Source organism: Equus asinus, chromosome 8 (genome assembly GCF_041296235.1).
Source record: "Equus asinus isolate D_3611 breed Donkey chromosome 8, EquAss-T2T_v2, whole genome shotgun sequence".
In the NCBI taxonomy this organism is placed as follows: domain Eukaryota; kingdom Metazoa; phylum Chordata; class Mammalia; order Perissodactyla; family Equidae; genus Equus; species Equus asinus.
In genome coordinates, this window is record NC_091797.1 from 20,056,059 (window position 1) to 20,079,425 (window position 23,367).

Consider the following 23,367-nt stretch of genomic DNA (forward strand, 5'->3'; position numbering starts at 1 on the left):
CCCAGCGCACCAGCTGGGAGCCCAGCAAATGCTCAGGGGTGGGATTCTACTCTGGGCAATGTGGTTTCCGACCCTTGGTTTGTTTCTGGAGAAAGAACAGCACATTTGCTTCCGGCAAGTGAGCACACTTTGTTAAAATTCTAGTTCAGATCAGAAGGTGGGAAGAGCTCTACCTCATTACGGGAGGTCAGGTCCTGGAGGCCAGGGACTATTCTAGACTTCTGGTCCATCTGGGTCTCAGCCAGGGGACATTGGCAAAGTCTGGAGACATGTTTGGTTGTCAGGATTAGGGAGGGTGGTTTCCTGGCACCTGTTGAGTGGAGGTCAGGGTCGCTGGCCTCCTCCATATTGCCTAGTCACTCTGTGACTCGATTTCTGCTCCAATCCAGAGAAAAGGGGTGCATTTACCAAGCTGAGGGAGATCTGGGAGTTTTAGTGAGGAATCCTGAGAACCTTTAGAAGCTTTTTCTTTGGAAGCATGAGAAAAGTTGAACTATGACTCAAGGAGTAAAGGAGAGCTGGGACAAGTAACAAGAAGAGAAGGAGGGGGAGCCCACGCACAGGAAGAAATGTGGCATAGAGGGGCCGACACCCAGGAAGTACATATGAAAATTTTGTTTATTTCACAAAATACTTTCTTATTCATAAGAAAGACTTAAATACCCCCCTCTTCTCCAAATACGTCAGATTTTTTTCACTGCTCTATTTTCCAAACTTGTTGAAGTGTGGTCGTAATAAGGAAAAAACAAATTTATTTTCCCAAAAATATCTTTTGAAAGAAACATGTAAAAGTCACCAGATACAAGATACACCATCAACAACTCGCGAGAGGAAAGCCGGCGCTGCCCTTGAACTTTTGCTTTCCTAAGATGCTTTGCACTTGCCTTCCCTCCACTTTGTTCTAGAGAAGTTAGTGCACATTTTATAGGATCCCTTTAGCTATTAAGGTACAGGCTGTTTCCTAAGGACAGTCACTGTAAACAGCTGTGATATAAACTGCAGAAGAAGATGTGCCACATCACTCAGAAGTCGCTGACTTGGCATGGGAGAGGGTGGTTTTCTGGGCATCTTTCCCAGGGCGCCACCACCGTCTCAGAGCACTTTTTCTGCCAGGAGCTCAAGGCCTTTTCCAAAACAAGAGAAAGCCATTTGAAGGGCCAGGAGAGCCCAGAGGAGTGGGGCAGGTGGGAGAGACTGAGAAAGCCTCGCAAGGGAGAGAGCGTGAGACTCGCCATCATTTCAGACTGAAATGCTGGGGGAGGTCCATTCTGCTAAGTGGCTCGAGCAGAGTCGTCCAGAGTCGTCCCCTCTTCTGCTGGGTTTGCTTGGCTCCTGGGTGACGAACAGGCGGGGATGCCTGGCGTCCTGGGGCCCCCTTTACTGAGCATGGCTCGGATGCACGGTCCACGGGCAGCTCCATTAGTTGGCGTCTGGGGCATCGTGCGGGGGCTGGGGCTGAGGCCCCAGGGACGAGGCCAGTTTGGTGAGGGCCCTCGCTATGGTGTCCAGATGGCCGTTCATCGTCCGCAACTCCACCAGGATGTCCCCAACATTGGCTTCCAAGCTGGAAGAGGCGGGCCGGGCGCAGGGCGGCGGGGAGGTACCCGGGTCCTCGTCCCTGCCCGCTGCGCCCGGGCGCGGGGCGCGGCCCCTCTCGGGACCCTGGGTGGGGGCCAGCCGCTCCTGTTCATCCCCTCGGACGCCAGGGGGGGTGGCCGAGGGACAGCCGGGCAGCCAGTCGACCAGGCGCGGACCAGCGTCCGGAGAGGAGGCGACAACTGAGTAGAGGCCTGTGCGCCGGGGCGCGCCGGAGCCAGGGGGCCCAGCGGCTGCGGGGAGCGGGGTCAGCGCCGAGGGGCCGGGGGACAAGGCCTGGGGCTCGCAGGAAGACGAGGGAGACGATGGCAGGGCGGTGGTGGAGGGGCCTGGCTCCTCCGAGGAGAGGAACAAGGTGGTGGAAGACTGGGAGTCCAAGGTACTGGGCTCTGAATCTGTCAAGGAAGAAACAAGAAATGTCACTTAGGCATCTATTGAGTGTCAACTGTATGCTCTGCTAAGTGATTTGGACTAAAGGAACTGAATGAGAAGGTGGAAATGCATTTCCTACGCCCGGACTGGCAATCGAGTAAGGAAGCAGGTCATATGAGCAGTTAATGAACCAAGGACAAAGTGGGAGGGGGTGGTGCCCACGCAGGAATTCAGAGGCAGGGAGGGTGGGCCTGGAGGGTGAGAGTCTGTGCTGAGGTCTGGGGAGGGGACGCTCCTGGAAAGGTGTTCAGAGGCGTAGGAGCTCCAGACGAGGCCAAGATTGCAGCCTCCTTGGGGGCAATCTTGCCAGGGACAGTAGGTGAGGACTGTGAAAGGAGGGACCTCCCCGCTATTCTCAGAAGCAGAAGTGTGTTCAACAGATGCCCCTCCGCTGCCCTGGCAAAGCCAAGCTCTCAGCCCAGAGTTGAAAGAGTCTGAGGCCAGGAGCCAGAAGACCTTTGCGCTGTCTCGCTTGCTCTGCCAGAAAATGCCATGGAACCTTGGGCCGGTCCCATTCCCCCTTGGGGACTTGGTTTCATCTCCCCATCTGTAGGAGAAGGTTGGGCCCAGGGACGCTCCCCACCCCAGGACCCTTCCAGGACTGATCATTCTGCCTTCAAAGGTCTTCGACTTGAAGCATTGATCTGAGTTCACGGTGGGCCGCCCTCTAAGACCTGGAAGCATCTTACAAACCTACCTGTGTTAGTTCTCTCCTAATCCTTTGAGCTTCTGGGTAGAAAGGAGCTGCCACACCTTGTGACTGGGTATGCTAACAAGGGTTATTGACCTCAGATCAAAGGATCCACATCAATGTGCGGGACCTTAACTCAGTTGTCTCAGCCACCCTGCTCATCGCCTTTGGGGAGATGGTCCCGGCTCATCCTGGACGCAGTTCCGAGTCTTACTGCAGCCCAGTCTCCGAGGCCTCCTCCCCATTCCAGCTAGAGTGTCTGCTCCTGGCTCTCTGCACGGCCTGTTTGGGTGCCCACCTTTATGCCCTGCCCTGCAGGGATGCGGAGCGTTTCAAAGGCAGAGCTTGCTGGATTACCTCAGTTTATAGTGGGGGGGAGTGGCGTGATGAAAAAGCCCATGAGCAAACACACCACCCACTGCATGTGAACAGGTGTGCTCTTGCCGCCCGTCATGGGTGAGCGGTTCCTTCATCTGCGTCTGGCTGACGCTCAGAGGAGCCCTGATCACCTGGCAAGAGCTGTTCCCTCGGCCTTCAGCACCCAGCACCCTCTCACGGGGCCCACGGGCCCCAGATGTTCCGCCAGCCACGTCGTGTGGTTGGGAATTACGTCTGCCTGGAACCAGGAGACAACTGTTCCTCGGGGGAGAACACTTGAGGGGAAGCCTAAAAGCTTCTCTGATGGAAATTTCCTGGGTGCTTTCTGCTGTCAGCTTGCACAGAACTACCTCTCCTCCCCCAGAAATGAATTTCCTCAGGTTTCCATGAAGATCCCTAAACCAAGAGTCGGGAACACTTCTAAGTGCGTAACTCCTGTGAGTTGAAAACGATCAAAGGGAAACTCTGCAAACCGTTTGCTCTGGTTTTACGTGAGAAAGATGTTAATGAACTTCACACGTCCAACTCTTGTAGCGGACAAGAGGCCTATATATTAAATCAAATAGAGACTGACATGTAAGATGCGATGGGTGAGCACACAGATGTTCCAGGTCAGCGCTTCTCAAATGTTAATGTGCATGGCATTCCCCTGGGACATGGCTCCAAGGGGGGTTGTGATTCAGTGGGTCAGGAGTGGGGCCCAGACCCGGCATTTCTAGCCAGCTCCTGGGTGATGTGGAAGCTGCTGGTCTGGGGGGCATGCTTTGCGTAGCAAAGGTGTAGACCAAATAGACAAGCTTGGTGATAAAGCACAGGACTCATAGAAACTGGAGTAACCAGGTGTCGAGATGCAACCTGCAAGCCTGTGGAGATAGTAACAGTGCTGCTCATGACCATTCTGGGCTGCCAGGGGAATAAGGGAGGTGGCCCCGCCTGCTGTTAGCTTAATAGTCTCCAGCAAAGCCTTGAAGCGAAGAGCCCCAGCTGGAGGGGGTGGGGGGCAAAGATTTCTTCTAGAGGAAAGCCCTTCACTGTTGTTTCAGCTAAAACTTCAAAAGACATCAGGTTGTCAGGACTCAGCCCCACCTGGCTGAATTAAAGAACAGAAGCACCTTTGTAACAAGTCCGTCCCTTCCCAGAACTTCCCCCTGGCTGTTGGTTCCAGCCCCACTTAGCTAAAAGCTGAGCTAAGCGATATGTAGGTCTCTCCCGTCGGAGCAACTGAGCATTTTATCCCTGATTTGGGACATAAGCTTTTGAATCAATGACTTGGTTTTATGCAGCTTCAGTGATCACTGCAAAATAATATCAGGGTCTTGCTGATACAAACAAAAGGATGCAAGTTAAAATAATAATGGATTATGAATTGCAGTAATCATGAACAATGAACTGCTATTTTTCACCTGTAAAATTTTCATGGCGTTCTCATGCTAGCGCTCGCTGCTGACAAGACCGCCAGGAGAGAGTCATTCGAATCCACGGTCTGCAGTAGAGCTGACCGGCACATCCTCTCTGGAAAGCAATTTAGAAACATGTGCTCTGGTGTCTCGTGAGAAAAGGAAATGCCAAATCGTGTCCCATGGATGAGTTCAACTTCTTTTAGGAAAGTGTGTAAAAAAAAGATGGGGAGAAAATGCATGAGGATGTTAGGCATGTGATGGAATGATGCTTTCCCGAATTTTCAAGGATTTCTGCAGTGACCGTGCACGGATATACTGTTCCTCGTCACTGACCTTTAGCAGGAAGTGGCTGCTCCCTACCAAGCCCGTGGGTCAAGATCTCCTGACAACTTTCCATTCAATCTTAATCCTGAGTCAGGCTGAATCATTTCTTGGCTGGCAGCTGGGCACCTTGAAAGGCCAAGCTTTCTGATCTTTGTTACACCCACTTGGCACTCCCTGTCACCACCATGTACACCCACCAGCCTGGGGCTTTGGCTTTCTCCAGGGGATGCATGTGGAAGAGCTGAAGTGTGCGGCTGGCTATGGGGACCTCTGATTCATTTGAAATAAGCCCTTCAGAGCATCTCCCTAAAACCTGTTTCTCTCCTTCTTCCCCTTCTCAGTAAATGACCTTCCATTTGTTCAGCCAAACACCCAAGATTAATCCTGGATGCCTCTCTTTCCCTCACCCCCCACATCCAATCTGCCAGTAACGGTTGTGGGCTCCACCTTCAAACCATATCAAGCATCCGACTGCTTCTCACTGTCTCCAGGCAGCAGCCCAGCTCTTGGTGGCTGAGCTGAGACCAGAAAACAGGTCTCCTGAGTCCCAGGTCAGGGTTTTCTCTGCCACCCCGAAAGCCTGCTCGATCTGAATGAATCATTTAGAACTCTCCCCAGCCCTCCTGGCCACCTGCCACCACTTGCCCGTGGAAACTGTTCGCTGAGTCCTAGCGTCTTTTTTTATGTATACTAGATAATAGCTAAATGTATTCATTAATTCATGCAACAAATATTTACTGAGCACCTAGTAAGCCCATCAGAATGCTGCAAGGTTTGCAAAGCCAGACCTAAACCCTGACCTCACTGTGGTCAATGAGAAAATAATGAAATAATTGCATAAACAAATGTGGGATCGCAACAGTGATGTGCTCTACATGCTGTAAGCATCTAAAATAGGAGGGTTTGACCTAATCAACGAAGATTCCCTGAGGAAGTGCTGCTTGAGCAGAGTTCTGAAGGGTGAGTAGTTACGTAGGAAGAGAGGGGAGACTGCTGAAGCAAGAGCAAGGGCTTGTGGCTGGAGGGAGTGTCACAAAGCTGTGGGACTCCTAGAGAAAGCCAGCATGACAGGAGTGGAGAGGGCTAGGGGAGGGAAGCTCAAGAGGAGAATAGGGGCCAGAAGATGTAATGTGTGATATACACACACTGCCAGTGTCGCCCAATCCTCATTCTCTTCTTCCTCCCAATTTTAGCTGGTCCATGAACACTTAGAACAAAGATTACATTTTCCGGCCTCTCTTCCAACTAGCTGTAGCCATGTAACTAAATTCTGGACAGAAAGATGCCAGTAAAAGAGCTGTGTGCAATTCCTCCTTCCTGTGTCTGAGATTTAGTTGCAATGGCTGGTGCTCAAGCAGCTCCATTGGACCATGAAGTGGAAACCATAGGCTAAGGAGGACAGAGCAGAGAACTGGGTCCCTGATAATTCTGACAAATTGCTGTACCAATCCTGGGTGGTTCAACTGCAGACTTTTTAAAGTCTTATCCATTCAGACCCCTGTCAAACCAAATCCTGATATACATGGCCTTGTTGAACTTAAGGAATTTTGCTATTATCCTAAGAGCGGTGGAAAATTTTGAAAAAGTTTTAAGCTTAAGGGTGTGTGTTATACAATCAATTTTGTATTTTGAAAAGCTTACCTGGCTGTGTTGGGCAGGGAGTAGACAGAGTAGGAACAGGGAGGCCAGGTAAGAGTTTGCAGTTGCAGGTGAGAAATTACAGAATGACAGTGGCTCTTTTTTTTTTTTTTTTTTGGTGAGGAAGATTCACCCTGAGCTAACATCTGTTGCCAATCCTCCTCTTTTTTTTGCTTAAGGAAGATTAGCCCTGAGCTAACATCCATGCCATTCTTCCTCCACTTTGTATGTGGGATGCCTCCACAGCATGGCTGATGAGTAGAGCAGGTCTGTACCAGGGATCTGAACCCACAAACCCCAGGCTGCCGAAGCGGAGTACATGGAACTTTAACCACTCAGCCACGGGGCCAGCCCCAACCATGGCTTTTTATAGTGTGGTAGCTCTGGAGTGGCAGAGGAGTAGACAGATTCTAGACACAGCTGGGACATGGGAATGTTATATCGTCAGGGATGTGGGGTGTGGGGAAAGGAGGCATCAGAGAAATGAGGGCCCTACCGGCTGCCGCTTCAGTGCAAGTTTCCAGAAACACGGGCACTTTCCCTTTCTTGTTCCCTAGAGTCTGGGTGGCCCCTTCCCAGCCCACACCCGGCCCTCCAGCATAGCTCAGCTGGGACACACCTCACCAGGGGCGGCCCTCAGGACCATTTTCCCAGGAGCCCGGAGGGAGGAGACACTGGGCAGCCTCAGGGGCCCAGAAAGCAGAAGGCTGCGGGATGAGGATGAAACCTGTCTGCGGGAGAAGCACCATCTCTCAGGGCTGCGGCTGGGCGCTCGCTCTGACGATGGTGCAGACTCGGCTGGGTTGCAGCCTGCTCCTTTCAGAATACCGGGCCCGCAAGAGGGAGGGTGAGTGTCTGATGAACTCAAGCCGATAATATTCACTTCTTTTATTTTCCAGGAACGTCATGAGACCCACAGGGCAATCTTCTGGTTTTAAGACCTGGTGAGTCAAGTCTACACACGCCTCTGACTCAGTCTGCTCCTGAGCTCCCACCGGCATCTCCCAGGAACGCAGCTCGCAGGAGAGCTGGGGCTGGACAGCCCTGGGGAGGGCGTGGGAGGGGCTGGCTGCAGGGGAGACCGGCGGATTGCTGGCTTGACCCTGACCACGCTCGCAATGCGAGCCAACACTCCGTGAAGCGCTCACTGTCTCCAAACTACACGCCGCGCTATCACTTCTAATCTTTGAGGAAAACGATAAGTGGACTCTTAATCCCATTTGACGGTTGAGGAAACTGAGGCTCTGCTCTGTGATGTCCCCTGCTCATGGTCACAGGGCCTGGATGTGAATCGAGGCAGCTGATGCCACGGGCTGTTCCACGTGGAGGAGGGAGTGCGCTTTACAGAGTTTCAGCAGGCCCGAGAGGCAGGCCGGGAAGGAAGGCCGAGGTTCTGGGAGGGTCTGCACACTCTAAGCCAGTGACTTGCCACTTCGACTTATATTAAAATCTCCTGGGGAGCTTTGCAAACACTGCTGATGGCCCCAACCAATTAAATCAGCATCTTTGAGGACGCTGCCCTATGATTTAAAACGCCCCAGGTTATTCTAATACTAATATCCCAACAATGACTCTCTACCCGTCTGCAAATGCAGAAACTGAGGCTCGCAGAATTTGCATAGTTTGGACAAAGCCCACAGCTGGCAAGAGCCACATCCTGCCTGGTCTGTGGCCGACTGCCATGCCAGTGCTTGGTCAGGTTGATTCCCTTCTCTGCCACATCTGGGCCTCTTCTATTCTGAAAGTGTGTGAACTTTTTTAATGTAAATTTCTTTTGCCATTTGCACCTTTTTTGTTCAAGTTGAAGTGCTGCTTAGGCCGGCTGAGTGCGGAGGGTGGAATGGCAGCCTATAGCCAGAGTGGGACGGGCTGGCCCAAGGGCCACCGACACCATGGCCTTGGCTGTCTTTCCCCAGACTCTGCTACAGCCACAGACCAGGCCCTCTGCAGACATGCCCAGCAGCCCTGGCCAGGATGTGCCCTTTGACTCCCAGGAAAAACACTGCCCATCGCTGTAGTCCCCAGCCTCTGAGGATCAGAAGGCTCAGCCCAGGGGGAACCCTTGGTCTCCTTTTCCAGCAGCATTAGTGACTTCCCAAGGAGTGACATGGGAAAAGTCACCACCCTTTACTTCTGTGTGAATTATCCAGGCTCTAACTTCCTAGCGGCTGAGAGTTGAGCTATGAGAAAGGAGTGTCCACCATCCATGGAGCTAATTAAGCAAAGCAGCAGGGAAGGGAGAAGAGCAGCCACAGAGACGGACTCAAGCAGCCAAAAGGTGCTCCTGCCCAGGGAGGACCTTTCAAGTGGGGGAGAAAAGGAAGGGAGAGCAGACATCTGTACAACCGTATTCACAGCAGCGTCATTCACAACAGCCAAAAGGTGGAAGCAGCCCAAGTGTCTGTGGAGGAATGGATGGATACACAAAATATATACGTATATTGGCCTTAAAAGGAAAAAAGCCTGAAAAAGGAAGGAAGTTTTGCCACACGCTACGTGGACGAACCTTGAAGACATTATACTAAGTGAAATAAGCCAGTCACAAAAGCCAATACACAAAATATTGTATGGTTCCCCCTGTGTGAGGTTCCTGGGGAAGTGAAATTCACAGAGACGGAAGGAAGAGGGGGGTTGCCCGGGGCTGGGGTGGGGGGCAGCGGGGAGTTACTGTTTAATGGGTACAGCGTCCTGGTTGGGGAGGTGGGGGATGTTCTGGAGATGGACGATGCTGACGATCACCCAACAGTGTGAGGACACTTAATGCCACAGAACTGGACACCTAACAGTGGGTAAAATGTCAGTGTTACGTGATGAACATTTTACCACCATAAACGCGGGTGGGGGAAGGTACGACACCTCAATTCAGAACTTTATCCGAACGTTTGAGAGAAGGCTGACATATGACATTTCTGGGACTGTTTGTAAGATAGGAAGAAGGAAGAACTGATAAACTGCTGTTGAGAAGCCTGCAGATCCGATGTGGGTTAACATGCCCAGGAGGCCCCTAAGGATGAGGATCGCCCACCCAGGCCTGGACCTAAACATCACCGTGTCATCAGAGATGTCTCCTCGTTCAGTCACGAGGGGGAAAAACTCTCAGAGAGCTTTGCTGAGGCTGTGTGGGCACAGACTGGAAGAAAGTAAAGAGCCTGACACTTTTAGACCCATTCTCCTTTCAGAAGCACACTGATTTCAACCCTCCAAGCATTTCACAGCCCAGCTAGCTCCTCAGAGTCACACCTTCTCACCAGCTCCACTAGCCACAGAAAAAAGGTGGAAATTGTTTCAGTTCGAGAGCCCCATGGTCCTCAGCCAGGCTACTAGCCACCCCAGCCCTTCCTCATTTGCTCTGTTCCAACTATTCCCTCAAGGTACTAGGCACATTCCCACCTCAGGGCCTTTGCACTTGCTGTTTGTTCTCCCTGGAATGCTCCTCCTTTGGATATCTGCATGGCTCCCTCCCTCACCTCCTTCAGCCTTTGCTCCAAGTCACCTTCTCAAGAGGCCTTTTCTGCACACGCTAGTTGGAAGGGCTACCCCCACCCCACCACATCAGCTTTCTGACTCCCATGCCCTGTGCAGCAGATGCTGTCGCTGTCCCACTCATATCCCCAGAGCACTCCAGGTGGGGGGAATTATATGTGCAAATGCATGACGCTTGGGACATTGTGGCCTGAAACACAGCTGGAAATAGCTGGAGGGTGGGGTGCAGGGCGCTGGAAGCCTTGCATGAAGTGGCTTAAAAGGTAGCGAGGACAGACGGCTGAGGAGCTTGTCTGCTGAGCTAAGGAATTTGAACTTTAGCAGGCAATGGGGAGCCACCGAAGGGTTTAAGTAGGAGAGTGATAGAATTGATTTGCACTTTTAAAGGATTACTCTGGCAGCCAGCCCTGTGGAGGCCGAACTGGAGGGGGTGAGGCTGGAGGCAAGAAGACCAAATGTAAAAGTAACATCTTGGACATTGAAGGAGCTAAAATGATATTAGAGAAGAAAGCGACACAAGAGTGGAGCCCAGCCAACCAGTATGAGAAGCGATTTTTTTTTTCTAGGAATAGATTGAATTTCAACAAAAAGAAACTTTCCTGCCACCCTGGGTGGACAATGCTGTGAATGTTGGCTCCTGCCCTCCTTCCAGTTGGCCACCCTGGGTCTTTCGTGCATCATCATTCAATAAAAGCAAGCGTGGGTTTTACAGGATTGTTTGTTGAGCCTCAAGCCAAGCTTTTCCACTCACTCAGGCAGGGCTGCTCTGCCAATTTCTAAATGGACTGTTTTCTACATATAGGGTGTGAAGGATATCTCTATGTGTGTCTCTGAGCAGGAGACGTGTGACTATATATAATATCTTTATGTGAATTTTTGAAGAGATGTTTATCCAAGCTGTATATGCCTTGGCATGGATATTTTTGTAGTATGGAGAAAGGGAGAGGGGGGAGGAAAAAGACATTCCCACACCGTAACCGACTTTGGCTCGTGGAGGAAAATTCGAATAGGTTGTGTTCCTGAGCCGTGCCTCCAGGGTTGAGCAGTTCCCAAGTCAACCCATTTAATCCTTCCTCCTGGAGGGTCACTCACCTTTGAACTCCATCTTTTAAAACTGTCATTAAAATAGTAATAATAAGACCCTGCTGAAGGCCAGGCCCCCCCGCCCTGTCCCCCAAGAGAGAGCTCACCAAGGGGGCATCTCCCTTATAAAAAGCGGGCTGCTGATGCACTTGATGGAAAGAGCTGGCTTGTAAAATACAGCATTTTGGCTTTCACAAGGCCAGGAAGCCCGCAGCAGAGCCAGCCGGGTAGTCTGAGCGAACCCAAGCATATTAGAACCCGGGGTCACAGGGAGCTGGGGCGCCACCAGGAATGCATGCAGGGAGGAGGGACAGTCTGGCGGGGGGCTGGGGGAACAACTGGAGCCCTGTGCTGCCAGCTCACCCCCTGTGAGCCAACAGGCGGAGCGGGAGGTGGCCAGGACAGCTGTGCCCACCCCACAAGGCTGGCTTAGGCCCCCTTCGCACGACAAGGCTCCAGGACCTCTGGGGTGTGGCAGGTGGACACATGCACGTCTACTTACCAGCTCAGCTGGGGCAGCACTCAGAGACGAAGACTCCCGGGCCTGTTCGCCATGCCCCCTTGCCAAGCCATCCACCCACATTGAGGAAGGAAGCAGTGGGCCACCCTACCCAGAGAGCAGGAGCGGCCATGGCCCATTTCCCATGGCAGTAAGCAGCCAGGTTCTAGACAATGGTGTTCCCTAGTCAGGGGCAGAGCAGAGGAAAGGACCCAGGACCCTCCGTCATCGTAGGGACCAAAGCAGCAAAGCCCAGCTCCAAACATGCCTGATAAACGTATTCAGCGGATGACCCTGTCTGTCAGCCTTCCAGGCAGCCTGGGCACAGACCCTGGCTCTGAACAACCGAGGCCTCTGGTGTCCGTCGCCACTATTACCACAACCCACCCTGCGCTTAGAAGCAAACGATCCCGAGAGACGGCAGGGCCATGTTAGGTCCCCCAATTGCCCATCCGGGCACTTTCAGCATCCAGTCCTTTCTCTGAAGAACTCCTCGGAGATTAGACCTCCCAGCCTTGCCACTGTGTCTCTCCTGTGGAAGTGTTTCCTAATTTGGGTCCCAGCTCTCCCTTTTCTTCATTTCATGCCATTCCTCCTAATGATAACCCTTTGTGCCAGCCTCAATTATATATGAAGCTCGAAGGAGCAACCCCAACTCTAAATCTGGCTCCATCCATTGGAAGGGGAGGTCTTGGGCATCTTGCTTGGCCCAGAAGGAAGGATGCTGCTCCCCAAGGGGAAGCAAAGCCAAGGAGGGGGAAGGAAAGATCTTTTAGCAAAATAAGAGTCTAGAATGAAGAAACAGACCAGCGCCGGCTGCCCCGGGTCACCGGGGCTCGAGGCCGATTCTGCATCTTCAGCCAGGCCCGTTAGGAATCTGCCCTGCCACAGGCATGCAGAAGCAACAGAAGTGCTTTGATTTTTCCTTTTTTAAAACCGTCCTCCAGGCTGACTCTACCTATGTTCTCACTGCAGGGTCAACAGAGGGTGAAATGAGAGCATTCGCTGGGAATTTCCTGACTTCTGTGAATTTTTCTCAAGATCTGGCCATGAGTCAATGTGATGCACTGTGACCCAGGGTATGACTCGCAGTGGTACCCCTCCCTTCTGGAACACCATGAAAAGCATCTCCCTGCTGAGTAACTGAGGATGAAAATCTACAAGGCCCCCACCGCCCCAACTTTCCCTCCATATGGTCCCCAAATTAGGGGAGATAAGGGAACCACACCACATTTAATCAGGATAGTAACATTCTCCAGACGTACAGAAAGATCTTTATTTATGCTCTTCACCTCCCATCAGAATTAAGCCCTCTTGTATAATTTCTGTCGATCTTTGTATTTGGGGTATTTAGAGAATGGAAGGGGGGATGAGAAGAGGAATGGAGAAGAGACAAAAGAGCGTAGCTCAGATGGACAATGTCCTGACAAGATCTGGGAACCCAGCACACCGCCTGAAAGTAAACTGGATTAGGTAGGTGGGTAGAATTATCGGTTCAATTTTATCGATGTTGACAACCAATCTGAAACAGTCAAACAAAGCAGATTAATTACAGCTTTGTGTGTGAACGGTCTGACTACCAGGACTGGATGTCACTTGCCAGTGGACACCAGCTACGACCAGTCTCAGCTAGTGATGGTTTGTGATTACCCCTGGAGTTTGGGGGGAAGCGCTTGGATCAATGACATCCTTCGAAAGATCCTGGAATTAAAACAAAGGGAGCGTTAAAACGAGACTGGCGGCCGTCTGTGGAGCCTGGCGTCACACGGGGTTGTTGGGAACACATGTGGAAGCATTCTGCAAACTGTCAGATACGCTGCAAACAGCAAGGGGTTGTCGGTATCACCATGATTAGGGACACGTATCACTGTGGGGCCAAAGAAGATGAAAGCCTTTTCTAATGATAGCTTAGAATTTCTAATGCCCTCCTGAGTTCAGGAACAAATATCTTTAGCCCTCTCATTCAAATGCAGAAAATGAAGGGCAGACACCAGGTGAGGTGCATAGGCATTGATGACAATGAGACCTGGTGCCCTCAAGTCAGCACCCCTCTGCCCACTTAGCCCCCTTCTCTTCATTCTAGCCGGAGACCCTGAGGAAGAGCCCAGCATCCTCCGCTGTTGAAAGCCTAACTTGGGAAGGAAAATCCCAATTGGAGGCAAAGCTCCCAGCGCTGTTACACCTTTTGCTGTCCCAAGGAAAACGTCAGAGAAATATTTCCTGGGGCTCTTTCAACCAGGATGAGGAAGGTAATTCCTCCCCCATCTCCCTTTCTTCCCCTTCCCCCGAACTGCCTCCCTTCTCGTCATCTCACCACCATCGAAGACGACTCTTCACTTTTCTTCTCCTTTTGGAAAAAAACTGTTTTTCTAAATTCCTGCCTTTTCACTTACTTATGAAGGCAAAACAAGAGAATAAAATGAGGCCACTGGGTAAAAAGGAATCAAATCTCAGCTGTGCTTTTTAAATTTTTGTTATTAAATTTTTATTCTACGTATTTATTATTTCTATTATAATTTTTAAATATATATATATTTTAAAACTAACAGAACCTTTCCTTTTCCTAGCTGACCATCTCCGGACTTTGCTGTTTGCTTGTGGAGACGCGGCAGGCCCGCAGAAGGGACAGGGGGCCGTTGGAGCCCGGGGTTTCTCTGAGCCCCGGGCAGGCCTCTCTTTCTGGCAGGCTCGGGAAATACTTTCAAACTCTCCGAGCTGTAATTCACCTATATATAAAATGAGCAAAACAACACTCCTCCTTCCCACAGGCATGTGAGGAGGTTTAATTATCGCAAATTTGTGAAGTGTGTTAAGGCCCTTGGATTAAAGAAGTTACACGAGAAAAAAAATATTATTGCAGAGTGGAATTCTGCTTAGTTGTCATGTTTGCTGTGACTGCCCTCCGCGGTGTCTTACATTACTTGGAACAAGTACCATGAGCTATGAGGTCTTGAGAAAGCCTTTAAGTAATTTCCTGGCCTGCTTTTCTTTACCTTTTAAAAAAGTCTTCTTCCACTTCTGCCTTTTCGCTTCTTAATGCAGCCAAAAGCTTTTCCCTCCTAATGCGTCGTGTCAGAACGGGAGCCAGCTGGCTGGAGATGGACCCTTTCCACCTTGATATTTTCTCTTCGTCTCTCCTGCCTGCCACTCCTTTGCTCCCCGCCTGCATCTCGTGTTTTTAAGATGTCATACATTTTAATAACTTAAAATAAATTTGACTCTGAGCCCTGGGCTGTAAAATTTGCTTCTGCCTCTCGGATCGGTGGCTGAAACAAGGTACTGAGTCCCCTCACTGAAACGGAGGCTGGTTCCGCCTCGGGGTCTAGGTCACTGCCATGGTGACAGAGCAGAGCCCTGCCACCCGGGGAGGCGGTTCCCCACTCAAGGCTTCCGGGCATCAGCCGCACACTTGGAATGTGGGAAAACACCAGGCAGCTGCTGGGGTGGCCGGCAGGCAGCGGCCAAGAAGGCCCCTTGCCCTGGCCACAGCTGTGTCCGTCAACAGGTGCGGCCTGGCGCCTGGGCATGCTGCATGTGTCACATCTTCCTCAGGGCACACAGAAACACATCCAGATCAGGGACACACTCGTGGACTCTCTCCCACTCCCCCTGCCAGTCCCGAGGCCACAGAGACAGAGGACAGTCCCCAGGTGACAAAAAGGACCCTGAGCCACTTTTCCTCCACTTTCCACCCTCAGCGTGGGGCTAACTGGACAAACTAGGGTGGCCCCTCAAAGGAGAGCACCTCCCTGGCCTCAGTGCAGGGCAGGTGGGCTCTCCAGAGAAGGACGTGGCTGATCCTGCACTGGCCGGCTCTGCATGCAGAGCCCCGGACAGCCGCTGCCACCCCCCCACGGTCCTCATCCAGGAATTCTGTCAGGGCCCAATCTCTCTGCTCCCCCCAAAGTGGAAGAGCAAGTGAGGGAGAGGGAAAGTGGGGCTGAGCCTGGGGACAGGCAGCAGCAGGCGCCTTCCTCCTGCCCCGGCCCCCCCTGCCACTGCGTCCTGCCTTACTCCTTCCCCTGCACCTCCCCAGGCTCAGCAACACTGGCTCCTCCTCTGCTCCTGCTGGTCTCCATTCCCACTCAGCCGCCCTGGCTTCGCCCCTCCAGCATCCTGCTCTCCTCTTGCGGACAGTGAGTCCTCTTGGGGTGTGTCTGTGTGCATGTTGCCTCCTCAACAAGACGAGTGTCGGGACCGTGTCTCATACAGTTACACAGCAGCCCCCAACAGGCTTCGGTCTTCTCCGCAGAAATGGAAACCAAACCAGAAAACACCACATGTTAAACCCTGCGTGTGTCCATGATGAAATCTTACTCAATCCCTTGTGCTTTGGGGAAAACCTTCGTCACTTGTCTCTCTCACCTGTATTTCATTCCTTACTTTATTTTACCACGTTTTACTTTACGTTTCCCACGGGCTGTTAGATGGAGCTCCATGACAATTCAGTTCCACGATCAAGTAAAGCAGGTACATTCTGAGCGGACAAAGTTAAATGGTTTCCTCGCTGTGGGACTTCTGAGAACTGTAACACGATAAAGGGCACAGCAATCATCCGGGATGCAGAATTCTGAGTTTTCCAAATCTACTTAACCTCGAACCCCCTTTTGGAGGAATATTTTGAGGGACTGACATCCCTTTGGCCCATGCTGCCATAGGCGTCAGCTCCTCTCTTGAATTTTGCACAGTGCCCAGCACTCGTGGACAGGCCGACGCTTAATAAAGTCCAATGCCTCTGCCTTCCTTCAAGCCACAATTAGGCTCGTCTTCCAGAACCTTGGACTGTCCCAAGCAGAAGAAGCCCTTTGGCAAATGAGCCACTTGCTCAAGTCTGCTCCCGTGTGTGTTTCAGCCTGGGATAATAAGGGGGTATTCAAGGCTGTTCTTTCCACAACAAGGCCTTCATAAAAAGCCACATGCCTCAGTGGTCCTCCGCCAGCAGTACCAGCATCAGGGCAACCAAGGCATCAAAGCCAAGAAAAGTACAGATGCAGCACTGGGCTCCAATGACTCTTAATTACAACTCTTACCCCTGCTGCCAGCCTTCTTGGACCTGGTCTAACTTCTTTGGAGCCCCTCATTGGTAACTCTCACCTCTTGGCTCCCTGGGGCTCACTTTGGTGGCCCAGGTGACAAGGATCTGGGACCTGTGCCCCTGTCCTGGAAGCCTCCGAACTGCTCTATGGACCTGGTCCATGGGCCAGTTTTGTTTTCTTCAAATCAGGGGGAAGAGAGAAGAGGTCTTCTAGCTTCCCGGGAATGTTGGCAATGTTGGGTGGGGGGAGGCGAGGAGCAGGGGACACTGTCAGGGCCAAGCCAAGGAGAGGGCCAGGGAGTCTAGAGACGCCAGGCAGGTTCCCACAGGGCACCACCAGCAGGCAAGCTTTGAGAAACAGAGCCCGCTTGGAAAAGGACCTTGACACCCACTGCCGTCCACAGCAGCATCGCTGGTGGCAGAGTGTTTACTCCCGTCATTTCATCCTCATTTCCCCCTGACATCATCCCTACAAAGAGGGGCAGGATTCTTCAAGAATCAGGCACATGATATGGCTCTGGACAACCATCCGAGTTTCTAAGAATCACAACGAACGTCTGCAGGCCAACTCAGGTTTCTCTCCACAGTTGAGAGTACTGGTGGGGTGGTGAAGAAAGTACAGCTCAGGGGCCACCGAACCTCTGTGTGACGCAGCAGTCCCTCTGCAGCGGAACCTGTGTGTTCGCCTGTTACAGGAGCATGGTGGTTCCCTCCTGGGTTGTCTCACAGGCAGCCTCTGAGATTCATGGCGGGGAGGAGGAGCTGAGAGAACTAAGGACCAGTCCCTCCTTTTCCCCAAAGCTTTCCATTCCTGCTGCCCAGCATCTCTTCCCTGTGCAGATCAAATTCAGACTCCCTCTCTGCTAACACATGACGGGGCAGGAGACCCAAAGTTCCCACCTGATTAGATCCCAATTACAGTCACATGGTGAGAGTTCTCTGAACTGCCTCACCCGGGACAAAGTGTATCACAGAAAAGAGAGCCTCCCACCTCCTTCACGCACCACTTACCGCCTCTAACTATGCCTGAGCTCTCATCACCTCTGCAAGCCCTTTCCTGGAAAGCTCTCAGAGACCATGGCGGAGCAGATGTTACTATGACCCTGTCGAGATTTAACCCAAGGCGACCATACCTCCGTCTTCCTAATCAGTCCATACGGAGTGAGAGGGAGGAGAAGGCAGGGATGGGGAGAGAAGCGGACGGCTTCATTCCTGCCCCTTGCCCACTCCCCCAAGCCAAGTGCCAGGCCACTGCTTCCCGTCACAGACACTCAGAAGCCAGTTCCCAGCATTTGCCCAGCGTAAGTCAAATGGTAGCCCAAATTAGAAGATGCCTTTCCCCAGACAGAAGAGCCTTCCAGAGCACCAGCGCGTTGACAAAGGGCTCAAGATGAGCGCTTCCTGCGACTGTGCTGGGCCCCTTATCCTCCTGATTATAACTCACAAAGCTGTCATCAGCCCAGTCTCAGACTTTAGGATGTGTAAAGTCCCAGCCCTTACACCCGCTCTGTCTGCAGGGACCTGACTGTGGTCCTTGTTCCTCCTCCTTGTACTCTGAAGTCCCAGCACAGGGGAGGCCCCAGAAGAACCCCAACGTGGAATGCGTGGGAGTCAGGACACACTATTCAAGGACAAGCAAGAGGGGGGCATACGGAAAAGGGACAGAGACAGGGTGGGGAGAGGAGAGAAAGAAGAGAAGAGGGAAAAAAAGAAAGGAAAAGAGAAGAGGAGAGGAAGGGGAGGAACATGAGGCCAGGAAACCTTCAAAACTGAGCTTTCTCTTCCCAAACAGAGGGATGTGACGGGGGAGGCATGCCACAAAAAGGAGCTCATACAAGTAAATATCCATCTAGTTATTTTAGGACTCGGCGGAGAATGGATGCTGGTGGTCTCCCCCTTCTTCCTGGTGGGTCGGCGTTCATCCCAGGGAGGAAAACTGGGCCATCACATGTCTGGCCCTGCGGCCCGCCAGGGCGGCCAGCGTCGAACCGCAGTGGGCGGCCACACGGGTGGTGGCTGGGGCCACACCTTGAGGCGGTCGGTGCGTATGTGTGAGCAGCACTTTGATATCTGGCCACGAAAGGGCCCGTTCTCAAAGCCCCCATTCATGGACCCTACACACAGGAGCAGCAAACAGAAAAAAATTGTTTCCCTGTCGGTCTAGAAAGGTGGGTTCCTGTTTATTAATCGAAGACCACATAAAGAATGCATGGTCACAAATGTTCTTTCTGAGGAGCACAGAAGTTCGTGGCTGGATGTAAAAAAAAAATTCTGTCCGGTGATGACCTGGGACAAAAAGCTGCCCCTGCAGCCCCTGCTCCTGCGTTAGCGTTAGAAGGAAACTCGTACAGAAGGCCGGGGGCCCGTTTTCAGCAGGCCGCCCTCATTTAGGGCGCTGCTGCTTTCCACAGGGCGTGCTGCACACAGGCCTCCTGCTGGTGGCCCTGGGATGCCGGGTCAGCATCCCCCGCCGCAGCTCCCCCTTCTTCCCGCTAGCGCCACCCCCCCTTCCCTTTTTTCTTCCTTTGAGTTTGGAACAGCGAGAAACACCCAAGGGGGTTTTTTAAAAGGTCACTGGCAATTAGCTCCCTGTGGAAACGGGGGAAAGTGGAAAGGAGGCCCTTGAAGGAGCTTCAGAGAAACTCATGCATCAGGCAGCGAGGGCTTGGCCGGGGAGGGTGCCGCCCTCCATCCGAGCCAGGGGCTGCGCTTCCCACCCACAGCAGGGACCCACCGTGGAAAGGGAATTAAGGAGCAAACTCGAGATAAGATGGAGACTCCGGCTCTCCTTTGAAGCTTTAATTAAAGCAAACCCGATCAGCGTTACACTGTGCATGCCGCAGACTGCCCAAATGGCGGAGATAATGGTTAACAGCGAGCCATGTTATTCCAGAGCCGGGGGCGAAGAGGAAGCTGGGCCAGGCTTCCAGCGCGGTAAAGAAAAATCTGAACTGTGATAATTCAATACAAATCATGCCTGGGGGCAAGAAAATTCTTGGTCTCCCCAGATAAGGGGGAAAGAGACCAGCAAGAGAAATGGATTCAGGGCTGTCTCCTTTTAATTTATTTCTCTGGCAGATTCTCACTGATTTCTGGGTACCGGGATCAGACAGGCCTGTCACCAGATCACAAAGTCGTGTGGACTATGTGCAGAGTGCATCCCATCCAGCTCCCGGACCACCAGCACGTTTTATGATTTCTTTACACTACAATATTTGGCAGTGCTGAAATCACCCAATAAAATCAACCTGGAGCTTCATTGGCAGTTTGGAGGCCTCTCCAAGTGTTTGCTGGAGCCCTGCCCAAAGGAACCGCTGCTCATCTTATTCTAAGATCACACGAAAGTGTGTTCTCCTCCCCCTGCCTGCCCACCACCATCTGTGAGTGAAGGGAGGGTCTCCGCTGGGGGTGTGTGCTTGTCACTCCTGCTGTTGACGTGGTTGCTGTTTTCTGTGCACACGGCCTCAGTTGCGGTCAGGATGAACTGCCTGTGGGTGACAGCCAGGTCCTCTGAGCAGACTACGGGCTGGGGGGAGGGGGGGGCAGATTCCTGACCTTCCGCAGACGAAGCGAGTCCAGGCCAGCCACCAAGACAGAGGCCACACCTGCCACTTTGGGTGGCCACGAGGCAGCCTAGTGGTTTGAGTCACAAGACCTTCCTCTCCAGCCCTTCCGCCTCAGGCCCTTCCTGCCTGGAGGAGGAGGCCAGTGCCAGTCCAGGCAGATGAGCCACAGGAGCACGGGGGACAGAGGTGTGTCTGGGAAGGGGCAGAAGTCGAGGCTCAGAGGGGTCTGCCTGAGGAGGGGTCGTGCAGGGTGAGCCGGGGAAGGGAAGCCAAGCGGAAGGCAGCCATGGCCATCATTCCGCAAGCTACACGGGGACACCAGGCGGGCAGGCGCCACCATCAGCAAGGCCACTGTTCGTTTCTGGCCATGGAATAAGAGTTCACCCCATGTTAAGATGTTGACGCGTGCCTGCATCATCTTTCTCTTTGAAGTTAAAGGTTCTTGGAAAATACAATGTAGGTTCCACTCCAAGCCATCCTGGCTTTACTTAGAGCAGGTGGTACAAGTTCCCCTCTCCACGGATGAGAAAACAGAGCTACGGAGAGAAAGAAGTGAATCAGGAGGAATCCAGGCGGGATTCCTCAGACGGGACCTAAAGCTTGACAGTCCTGCACTGCCCAGTGTCTACAAGAAGGGGTCCTGGACACCTTTCAGGAGGCCAGGAGGAGCATGCACTTGCTTGCTCAGCACCTGTCCCCAAACCCTCCATGCCAGGGCTTGGGGACCTGAACCATGGAACTCAAGCAGTTTCCTCCACAAGCCACAAACGAGCTTCCGACCATGCCATGAAGGGTGGAGTCCTGGACAGCGGCTAAAGCACCATGCGTTCCATCCTTACACCCCCCCACCCCCATTCTCACCCCCACCCCCGGCCGCACCAGCAGGCTCCATCAGACCCCTCTCCCAAGTACCCCTCTGCATGAATGTCAGGTAGCCCTGGGCCCCAGGGAGTGAAAACATGAAAATCAGCCCTGCTCATCATCAGACAAGACAACCCAAAAAGACTCAGATGAGGCCTCAGGGCAAAGCCAACAAAAATCAGTGTTTCTCCCAAGGCCACGTCATACTGCAGAGTGACTAAGAACCCTTGCTCCGTTCGGCGGCTGGCCTGCCCGTGACTTCCCCAGCCCTGCTGCTTCCTCCTGCCTTAGAGATTGCTGACACACCCGGTTACGACCGGTCCTCACTTCGTGTTGGCGTGCAATTCAGAGGAGATTCCTGTTCCCTGGTCCCTCCTTCCAGTCGTTCAGTATGAGCCCAAATCTTATAAAAAGCCCCTCCCCACCCCTTCCTCCTGAGATGCCCGTGGCTCTTTGGGGTATTTTCTCCCTTGCTGTAGCAAATTAATAAGCCTGACTTTATTTGACATGTCAGTTGGTGGTTGTCAGCTGTTGGAAATAGGAATGTGGGGTGAAGTGGCTGAGGCCATGCCTTGCCTCTGACCACAGGGGCCTCTGCAAGCCCAGCTTCCACAGGGGTGACACAGAGGTTCTGCTGAGACATCCACCTTGTAATCAACGACTAGTTTTCCGGAGAGGGATCACAGGCCCCAACCATGGGATAAATGACACACGTCCTATCTCTTCTTCCCATTTCTCCTGGAGGCCACATCTCCAGTAGGCAGCCAGGGTCCCATGGGAGAAAAGAGGCGAGGGACACCCTGAGCTCTGAAATGCAGCTGCTGTCTTTGTCTTGTTGCTATTTTTGTTTCCTGTTGAAAATCACTTTATTTCTGTTTTCTGATTAATAAACAGGGAAAAAAATTCAAACTCTAGAAAAATGTAAGAAAGAAACTAAAACTAACCTGACATCCACTAACCTGTTCATCACCATTAAGATTTTGGTGACCCATCTCTATATATCTCTGTGTGTGAACACACGTAACACTTTCGACATAAATGGGAGGTCGTGCATCCTGGTGTTTTTATATAGCGTACACCTTTTTCTCGTTTACAGTCTTTTATTCTTGTCTCCCACCACCCCCTCTGCAGTGCTCCCCCTGCAGGGGATCGACACGACCTTGTGCGCCTCCTTCCACAGTGGTCCCCACTCTGCTTTCTGTACACAGTAGCGGAGCGTGACACAAGCTCTGCTTCTGTGGAGGCCTGGATTCTGACGGTGGATCCTGGGGCGAGACAGAGATGGAGATCCACGTGTGCAATTAAAGAATCTCTGACTAGAAGTCAGAAGACCTGAACCCATAGATGCTGTATGTGGTGCTAGAATTTTAAAGGTTGTCAGAGCCAGTTGCTGGGCCATAACCGAGTTCTGTTCAGAATATACTGGGAGGAGAAGCAGTGCAGCCCCAGAGCCTTTTCCTCCTCCCAAACTAAGCTAGATAAGGTGAAGGGGGTTCTGTGTGGATTTCGACATACCCCGGTATTTCCAGTTGGTTCTTTGTGTGTGTCAGTGATTCGGGCAGGCTGGTACCAAAGCAGGTCCTTTCCAGCCTTCTTGATGGCTCCACTCCCCAAACACAAACCTCTCCCCAGTTGGAAAGAACTCCTCAGCCTTCCAGAGCAGAATTCCTCTCTGTACCCACAGAGCAGCTTCTTCCTTTCTCTCTTTCTGTCATCCTATTATTTAAGATCTTCATTCTCTTGCCCTTCATCTGAATGGATTCTCCAAGTTCTGCACTAGCTCTTCATGCCTGTGCATACATTCATGCCACTTGTTCACTGTCTTGTATGACATCTTCAAGACACCAAATATGATCAATGCCCACTTCATAATGTGCTGCACTCTACAGCATGTGATAAAGATGAATGCATTGTCCTTTTTTTTTTTTGATGAGGAAGATTGGCCCTGAGTTAGCATCTATTGCCAATCTTCCTTTTCTTGCTTGAGGAAGATTGGCCCTGAGCTAACGTCTGTGCCTATCTTCCTCTATTTTGTACGGGGGATGCCACCACAAGCATGATTTGATGGGAGGTGTGTAGGTCCACACCCAGGATCTGAACCCACAAACCCCAGGCCACCAAAGCAGAGCATGTGAACTTAACCACTATGCCACCGGGGTGGCCCTAAGATGGATGTCATTTCAATCAAATCTATCTTTTGAAAATTCATACGTACACTAAAGATGAAGTAGATGGTAATTATTTGTTTATAAAACAATCCATCACATAAGAAAAGAATACCCTACTTGGGGTTACAAAAATGTGATTGGTCCCGAACATTTCAGCATATTTATTGCATTAAAGAGAGGGCGGCAGGCACATCTGGGTCCCTGTCTGTGTGG

General features: G+C 52.0%; 1 protein-coding gene across 2 annotated transcripts in view; it reads right to left on the reverse strand.

Annotated features, from left to right (window-relative positions):
• Positions 1 to 601: 601 nt before the first annotated feature.
• The window catches only part of RUNX2 (RUNX family transcription factor 2), a 315,890-nt gene continuing 293,124 nt past the window's right edge, over positions 602 to 23,367 (reverse strand). The window contains exon 7 of one of the 2 annotated variants that reach the window (XM_044776782.2): positions 602 to 1,991. In XM_044776782.2, the coding sequence (XP_044632717.2) occupies positions 1,420 to 1,991 (572 nt within the window). In that variant the 3' untranslated portion in view covers positions 602 to 1,419. The remainder of the gene's footprint in view (positions 1,992 to 23,367) is intronic. The other variant, XM_044776780.2, reaches the window with a different exon arrangement.